This window comes from Cryptomeria japonica, chromosome 5 (assembly GCF_030272615.1).
Source record: "Cryptomeria japonica chromosome 5, Sugi_1.0, whole genome shotgun sequence".
Lineage (NCBI taxonomy): Eukaryota > Viridiplantae > Streptophyta > Pinopsida > Cupressales > Cupressaceae > Cryptomeria > Cryptomeria japonica.
The window spans coordinates 704667971-704676778 of NC_081409.1; the positions used below are offsets into that span (position 1 = coordinate 704667971).

The following is an 8808-nucleotide window of genomic DNA, read 5'->3' on the forward strand; positions in this document are numbered from 1 at the left end:
AGGGATGGATTAGGCTAATTAGGAAGGGGTTAGAAGAGTCTAGAAGGGGATTTAGGATTGCAAGTGGGTTTGGTGGGTGAGGGAAAATAGGATTTAAATTTAAACAAAATTAATTTATTTCAACTTGTGGTTGCAACTTGCATTCTGAGGAGAATGCAAGTGGGGTGGTTGTTTAATGATTTAAATAAATATTTTAATTATTTATTTAAAAGAAGAAAGGGGATTAAATTAAATAAATAAGATTTATTTATTTAATTGATTGTGAATTTAGTTTAATGAATTAATTAAAATAAATTGAATAATTTATTTAATTAATAGGAGAATGATTGAAGATGAATTAATTAAATGTTAATTTAATTAACTGTTGGCTAGTGGGTTTATTAATCAAATAAATAGCAAATATTCACTTAATTAAGATGGACAGATTTATGTGACTACAGTGATAATACAAGTGCAATTAACATTTCAAAGAATTTGGTGTTGTATTGAAGGAATAAACATATTTTTATCCAATATTATGAAAAAGGGTTGTAGAGAAGGAAGTCAAGTTGGAGTATGTACCTACAAAGGATCATATTATAGATATTTTCACCAAGGCACTGTTAAAAGATACTTTTGAGTATATTTGATAGAAGTTAGGGGTTATTAGTCCTCCTTCAAACTAGATGAATTTAAGTGGTGCATGTTTTTCTAGGGGGAGTTTCAAAGTTTATCTTTTGTCTCTAGATTGATGTGGTGGTTTCCCTTAGGGGTAGAATTCAAGGCTATGATTTCTTTGTTGTAAGAAAGTGGTTGCAAAATAAAGATATCCCTATCAGAGGGAGTGTTGCATATATTAGATTTATACCTAGAAGGGGGGAGAGAGAGTTATACAGATTGGCATGAAGTGGTATATTGTTATGTACCCTTTTTAGTTGATGTTAAAGGGTGAGAGAGTTCAAATGAGATGTGAGTTTATTGTTGATTGGTAGTACAAGTGTTTTCATTAATGAAAAATAGGGAGATTGTTGGAAACTTGAGGTGTATTGCCATTGATGTCAAGCTTGTTTGGTGTTGTCATTGTTGTCACAGTCTTTGTTGTTTGTGATTATGTATTTTGGTGACATAAGTGAAGAGGAAGTTGAAGTTGTTTAGTTGTGTTGGTAATAGAACTAAAGAGGAAGTTCAATTATTTCAATTATGTGCATGTACTGTATGGTCAAAAAATGAGTGTTCAAATGTTGTTATGTTGTCTAGTAGTGATGTTGAGTAAGTTGAGGTGTTCTCAAAAGTTAACTATAGTTGAAGCTAAAATATGTAGGAAAGAGTTTTTAAAGTCCCTATGGAAGAATGCTCGACATTCCTTCAAATTTTGAATATTACATGACTTGTCATTCTGGATATAATGTCTAAGTTTTGTGGAAGTTGCACTATTATGTTTTGGTTTTCTTTGTTGCTCAGATGGTGAATTTTGTGGTTGTAGTTTGTTGATAGCGAGGGTGTCTATTAGAATAGGCCTAGACAATTTTTTGCATTGCTACACTATGTGGATTAAATTGTTGTGTCTTGGAGGACATGCTCATATGGTTCATGTAGTGTTATAATTCATATTTCTAGTGTTGGGTTTCTCCATAAGTGAAGTTATGTTGTTCTGCATTTGACACTATTAGTTATGTTGGTCTTTGGCCAGCTCATTTGATTTATCTTATTTAGATGATACTCTTTTGGTCCAAATTTTCTTTGGAAATAAAGTTATAATAGTGATATTAGTCTTATCATGACATGTAAAGATTCACATTAAGTAATTTGCATTGGATAGTATTTTTCAGACAAATTGGTTAACCTACATTATTGTTTATATACACATTATGTTTGATGCCAATCTCGCAGGATGTGTTAGTGTGCATTTTGACTTAGAAAGATAATTTTCTATGTATTTGGGTCCCCTTTATGTCTTGAATTCAATTGCATTGTTTGTAGTTGCTCCTAGTGGCCCAATTTATGCATATTTTGATTGTGGTTGACCAAGTAAAGGGTTTCATTGAATAACCTATTATAAATAGAGGTGCAGATGTGTAAATTGATTGTGGATTGTGGTAGACTAATTGTGAATAGGGTGCAAGCATATATGGAGAAGTAAAAGTGTGAATTTCAGTTTGTGATGAGCTTTGATGATCATATCTGTAGAATGATAATGTTTTGAGACAATAAGTGAAGTGAGATGTGTTTTCCATGATTTTATTTTCTTGACACAATGATTTAAGGATAATTTTATGATTAGGAGAAATTGTTCATTTCAATTCATCATTTCCCAATACTTTTTGAAAGATAGTGAATCCTTTTGGCAGCTTCTATAGTCTCTATGTTTTCCCTTGGAGTAGTGTGCTTTAGTAATGCAAGTCTATTGTATCTTTCCTTGAGATTGTGTGTCTTAGTTTTGAAAGTCCCTTGTATCTTGCCCTAAGGTTGTACGCCTTGGTCTTGCAAGTTCAAATCAAGTATTTATGAGCCGCCTTGGTCTTAAGCCTAAAACAATGGGATTAGTTATATATATTGTAAGTGTCATTCCCATCATGGTTGTTCCCTACTTAGGGTATTCCACATAAATATGGTGTTCTCTTGTATGTTGTGCTTTGTTGTTTCATTTTTCATAATTGCGGAGATAGGTTAATTATGGTTTAAATTTTAAAGGATTGAAAGTAAATTATTTTAAGATTTGGATTATAGAATCAATTTATCGATTTTAAAATGTGAAAATATTTTATATATTTACCAAAAAAAATTGAAATCTAAATATTTTATAGACTTAATTATACTTAGAAACTTATCTTACTATTAGCCATAAATCTTTAGAGGTAGAACATGCACGTTTCCCTCGCAAGTTAAAAATAAAAACTTGATCAAAATTTAAACATAATTTATAAAATTTAAAACTTAAAATTAACTACTAAAATTTAAATATATTTTTAAACACTTAAACAATTGGAAAAACAAAATCTAATTGAATTTCAAATTTCATTTAAATATTTTATATATTTACAAAAAACAAGTTTGAATATTTTGTAGACTTAATTATACAAATTAATCTTGCCTTTGGCCATAAATCTTTAGAAGTAGAACATGCACATTTCCTTCACAAGCTAAAAAGTAATATTAATCAAAACTTAAACATAATTTATACTAGCAATTGCACTTTAGTGTGCAATGGGTATGTCGAAGAGGTGTGGAAGATCAATTAGGCAAAAATTTGGTCATTTTTTTGCATAAATTTGTGTAGTACATGAGATCAATTGGTAGAACAAATTTAGAAAATAATGTTGCTTTTACATCAAAGGTCTCAATGGAGAAGTGATAGTTTCAAATCCACTTTGCATTCTCTTACAAGGTTCCAATTATTTTGTAATTTCATTAAAAAACATAAATAATTAAAATAAGATTTTCACTTAATTAAAAATTAATCATTTAAAAAAGTAGAAAAAATAGTTAATCCTTTCTTTTTTAATAATTTTGTCTTTTCTATTTTGAAACTTCAAAAATAATATGGAATATTCAATAAAAGAAAATACCATTAAAAAGTTACTAAAGTAAAAAATAGTAGATTTTTATTTCAATAATCACTTAGAAAAAAATCGAACTACAAAAAAAGTTAAAGTTAAAAGGAAAATAGAGATTATAATTTCAATAATCACTTAGAAAAAAATGTCGACGGAAAAACACTACCATCTTCAAAACTGTGGTATTATAACTCTCTCAATGTGTTCAAAAATTTGATACGACAGGGCTGTATAAAGCTGCGAAGGGATAGAGGAACAATAAGGCCGTTCTTCGAGCGCCTTATGGCTGCGAACTTTTTCATGCACACAATCGACTCTGCAAAGCTCTTGGATAAACCAAGGACAAGAATATCACAGCTATCAATTGCATCCCTAATGTCACTACTTTCCTTATCCTCACTGCCTGTGCACAAACAAAGTGATCCGGTGCGCAGGTGTTTGTACTTATGAGCTATCAATATTTTCCTTTCATCTGCTGCGTGGTAAACAATGTAGACATTAATCTTCTTCTGCACCGAGCTTCCTATCCCGACGCTTCTGCAAAATTTAAAATAATTTTACAGACTACTTTATCAAGAGATAAAATTTCAAACAATTCAATAGAACTATGTCTTCTTTCAAAGTTCTTAAATAGAGTCCGTATATACAAAATTAAATTCACCTATAAATGATCTTTTACCTGCTTAACTCCCTAAGCTGGGCTAAACTGATAACCGCATCATGAAAGCTTTCTAGGTCTGTCCAGCCTGGAATGTGTAATCGCCTAAGATTTTTTAACTTGCCGAACGGGTAAGGAATGCTCTGTAAACTTGAACAATTATACGTAATCAAAGTCTGGAGTTGTGCCAAGTCACCTATTGTGTTGGGAACATTCCTTAGCCCTGTACATCTTTTCAAAACCAGCTCCTGTAGTTGAACTAAATTACCTATAGTGCTGGGAAGGCTTCTTAGAGCTGTACAGTCTTTCAAATGCAAGATTTCTAAATGCATCAAGTTGCCTACAGTTTCAGGAAGGCTTGTTAAATTTGTACAGCCGCACAAATGCAACTCCTTCAATTGTGCCATGTTACCAAGTGTGTCTGGAAGAGTTGTGAGAGCAACACAATCCTGCAGATACAAGCATCGGAGGTTCACCAAGCTGTCAAGTGTCTTTGGGATTATCGTAAGAGTTGGACACTGCTCTACATTTAAAATCCTGCCTTGGGACCAACTGCTATCCAGTTGGAATCTGTTTCTTAATGTTAACCATGTATACATACCACCTAATTCACAGTTTTTTATTTTTATCCATAACAAATTCGGAGCTAACTTTCCAATGTTTCCCACTATTTTTGTATTTTGCACAACTAGGTAGCGTAGGGATGGCATTCTATGGAAGCTCACAGGCTCTTTTCCATTATCCCGTGTAAACAAGCATATTCACTCCCTCTGCTCTGTCTCTGCTCAAAGCTCTGTGTGAACCCATAGGCAGCAAGAGTCTGCTATTATTATCAATCTGCTCTTGAATTCCTCTTCCCATTCCCCGCAGAAGGTCATGCATATCGAGGAGATTTTTAGGGCCACTATCATTTATAAGCATTTTCAGCGAAAGATTCTTTGAGAGCTGTTTTAACTCTTTTTGGGTATAAAACTTCCCAGAAGGTAACAGCATCATTTTCTCTTTTACCAGCAAAACAACAAGCTATATCCAGAAACATTTCCTTCTCAACATGGCTAAGTCCATCATAACTGATTCGAAGGACTTTGGATATTTCTTGATTTTCCCCAAATGTTATGGAGAGCTTCTTCCCAATATTGAATGTCATCCTGCTCTTTCTTATCAAACAAATATACTCCAATAACTTGTAATGAAAGAGGATGACCCTTGCAGGCTCTTGCAATTCTTGTAGAAAGCTTTTTGTAGTGGATCTCCGCAAACGCCCTCGAGAAAGCATGCCAACAAAACAATTGAAGAGCTTCATCCTTCCCTAGCCCACTCATATTAAGAATTGAATCAACTTTAGCAAGATTGAGTATGTGTCGGTCTCGGGATGTAAAGATGATTCTGCTACCAGGCCCACACCAGTCTCCATTCAGTGCATCCAAGTGACTCAGATCATTCACATCATCCAAAATGACAAGGGCACGAACTCCTTGCAATAAGTTTTTCATCAGAGCTTTTCCCTCGGCAACACTTGAAACTTCTCCATGGTAATTTACCAATCTTCTTAGAATTGCCCGTTGCAAGTCTACAAGGGTACTTTTTTTCTGTGCAAAGAAATAAGCATCAAACCTAGCATAAATTCTATTGTAAACAGCCTTGGCCAGGGTGGTTTTTCCGACGCCGCCTATACCGCTGACTCCCACTCTCACTGTACTATGCCATGAACTCAAATATAATCTATGGAGCAGGGCACACATATGCATTTCAAGTCCCACAAGATGGACAGGAACATCTAGCAGAGGCGGAGTAATCTTCAAGGTATTCAACACGTCTTTCACAGCTCTTTTTACCAGTCTTCCTTCGTACCTGCAAATCACCTTCCTTATATTACACATGACCATTTCAAATTTAAGGTTGTAATTACATATAAGGCACACTAAATTCCACGAAAACAACCAGTTTACAGGGCTAAAGAATTACAAGTATCTTATGAATTTATAAAACGAAAAAGAAAAAGTTAAACTTATATATTTCGAGATGATTACCTCATAATATTGACCATTCACAATAATCAATCTTTCCATAAAATTAAAAAAATGTTTCAAGGACAATTAGGGGTCTAGATTAAGGAGAGCAAGTGAAGCTACCTGAATCGTGGATTTTACTTTAGTACTTAAGTCGTTGAGCGAGTAATAAATCTGACGTAACTGGTAAGGACTAAGGAGGGAGTAATGAAAATATCCAAATCTCTTACGCAGGTCGGTCCTGTTAATGCTATTATAAACTTTAAAGCTATTGGTTGTTCTAAGTCGTAACCAATACAATCCTGTTGATATGTGATGCATGGTATGCATAATGAATTCTGAATTTAGAGTCTCGAGGATAATTTGAGTTCTAAATTGTTCCATGCTAAATTGATGGAACAAACAAGTTCAATTTACGGTCGATTTTGAGGGACTCTAATTTCTATATAGAGATCCCGCCTTGTTGTTAAGTGTGCAAGTCTGTAATGTACTGAGAAACAGACAATTGATGTAAGATCTCAACATTGAGGTGCAAAAAGTAATCCGTATTGAATAAAAGATTTATTTGTATGTTAACAGCTTGTGTTTCAAGTATCTACATATTCTAACCTGTAAAGAAAACTACCAGAAAGAAAAAAGATGAACATCTTCTGAATAATTTACATACTAAAATTATTTGCTTAATCTACAAATGGCTAATTTATATACAAAACATCTTTACAGTATTTTTTCAAAAACCTCATGAAAAAGAAACAAACATACTGATCAAAGTCTAACAACTGTCTGACATTTTAAAGGAGAACAAAACTTACCATGGAGAATTAATGGGTCTAAATGATTTTAACCAAACTTATGTTTACACTACAAATTTACAATAGGATAGACTGGAGTAACACAATTTTTATCTGAGAAAGGTTTTCAGAATTTTGGTTTTATATTTACTAATTCCTTATTTATTAGAAATTAGAACTATTTTTTTTTGTGACAAATAGGTAAATGTATGGGTGATCGCTGATGTGTGCAGAGATAAACCAATTTGAAGGAATTGAAGGAAGCTCGAACGTGTGACGAGCAACATAATTGCATGAACAAGAGGTGAACTAATTTGATGCAGGCAGAACTTGGATGGCTAGATAATTCCAGGGATGAGAGTGATTTCGGGGCCTAAAGTAAGTAATAGGATTTGAGGAGGAGCCCATGATCTAGTATAAGTATCATGATAGAAACGGGGTAAAAGGTTGAACAAGAGGACATAGGCAATCATGGCCATGTTATGGAAAGACAGGGTTGGCTCACCAAGGAAAATTATTGATGTTATAAGACCACGTTCCTTTATTGCAGACAATATGGATAATAAATTAATGCTGGCTTAAAAAACAGGGCTTATTTTCTGGCAGCCTGGATGGGATGTTATGCTCGTTGATCTACTTCGATTATATTTTTCAATATATTCAGTCAGCTATAATGAACTTTAACAAATATAAAGTAGGAAGATCAGGCTAATCTTTAAGGATTTAATAAACAAACAGTTTGCCTCCTTAACAAATAGCTAATATAATAAGTGGACCTCTAAAAGATGTTCTCCTTTGGTTTTTTGCCCTGGGTTAATTGCAAAGAAAGGATGCAAATTACTTACCCGAATTCTTCCTTCCTTGTCCAACCAGAAAGAGAAGAGATTTGTTGAAGAACATTCTTCCATTCCTCGATTGTTTGCTCATCCTGCCGATCTAAATGGCTGTAATGCTTTTGGAATGCCTTGGCGAATGGACCTCCCTCTCTTTGAGGGTAGCGAACATCAGAGGGCTCCACATCATAGAAAAGAGGAATGATGAAGCCATTGGATCTCCACATCTGGGCAGCCTCCTTCAGACACCAAGTTGATTCTGCATAGTGTTTAGAAAATATAGGGATCAGAACATCACTTGTTTTAATGGCTTCTTGCAAATTTGAATCGATTTCTATGCCTTTCTCCAGCTCTTCGCTGTCGAGGAAAACCTTAAGTCCCTCTCCCGAGAGAGATTCGTAGAGATGGTCGACAAAAGTTGTTCTCACAACGTTAAATTTGTTGTTGGTATCGAAGGGAATTTTGGTGGCGGGAGGCTGATACTGAACAGCAATCTCCATCCCTTGTTCTGCACAAATTTGAAGAGCCACAAAAGAGAGAATTTCTTGGAAGTTTCTCGTGAAGTGTTAGAGAATTTCTTGGAAACCATATTGAGAGGATCAACCAAGTCGGCGAGATAAACAAAGTCGGATGGAGGAAAACCCGATGAATGGAATTTTCTTGTGAACGGAGAGAACCCACAGAGTTTCAACAGTTCAGAGTCGGCAAGATGCAAGAAAATAATAACCTTCTTGTTATTTTTCTTGTGAACAAAATGACGGTTAACTTTTTAAAACTTAATAAAAAGTAATCAATTTAATCAATAATAATTTATTTATTATTTAAATCCAAACTTCGAAATTTACTTTATTCCCCATGAATCAATAAGATGTTATTCGGAAGACTTAACAATTTTGCACGTTTAAAATTAGTGTAGGTATCTTGAAAATTTCATCAAAGGAATAAACACATTTCTTACATAATTAAAACAAAGTCACAGAAGTT

At 33.8% G+C, this 8808-nt stretch overlaps 1 protein-coding gene across 1 annotated transcript; it reads right to left on the reverse strand.

Annotated features, from left to right (window-relative positions):
• Positions 1–5255: 5255 nt before the first annotated feature.
• Positions 5256–8324, reverse strand: LOC131876093 (disease resistance protein RUN1-like). The gene is made up of 2 exons (XM_059220879.1): positions 7837–8324; positions 5256–6042 (listed from the first exon to the last, which is right to left on the reverse strand). The coding sequence occupies exons 1-2, from the start codon at positions 8322–8324 to the stop codon at positions 5256–5258; spliced, it is 1275 nt and encodes a 424-aa protein (XP_059076862.1).
• Positions 8325–8808: the final 484 nt, after the last annotated feature.

Bases quoted from the DNA above. Each gene is read 5' to 3' on its own strand.
- LOC131876093 (XM_059220879.1), bottom strand. From the start codon at position 8,324: ATGGAGATTGCTGTTCAGTATCAGCCTCCCGCCACCAAAATTCCCTTC. The intron at 6,043-7,836 runs GTAAGTAATTTG...GGTGATTTGCAG, and splicing joins ACAAGGAAGGAAGAATTCGG to GTACGAAGGAAGACTGGTAA.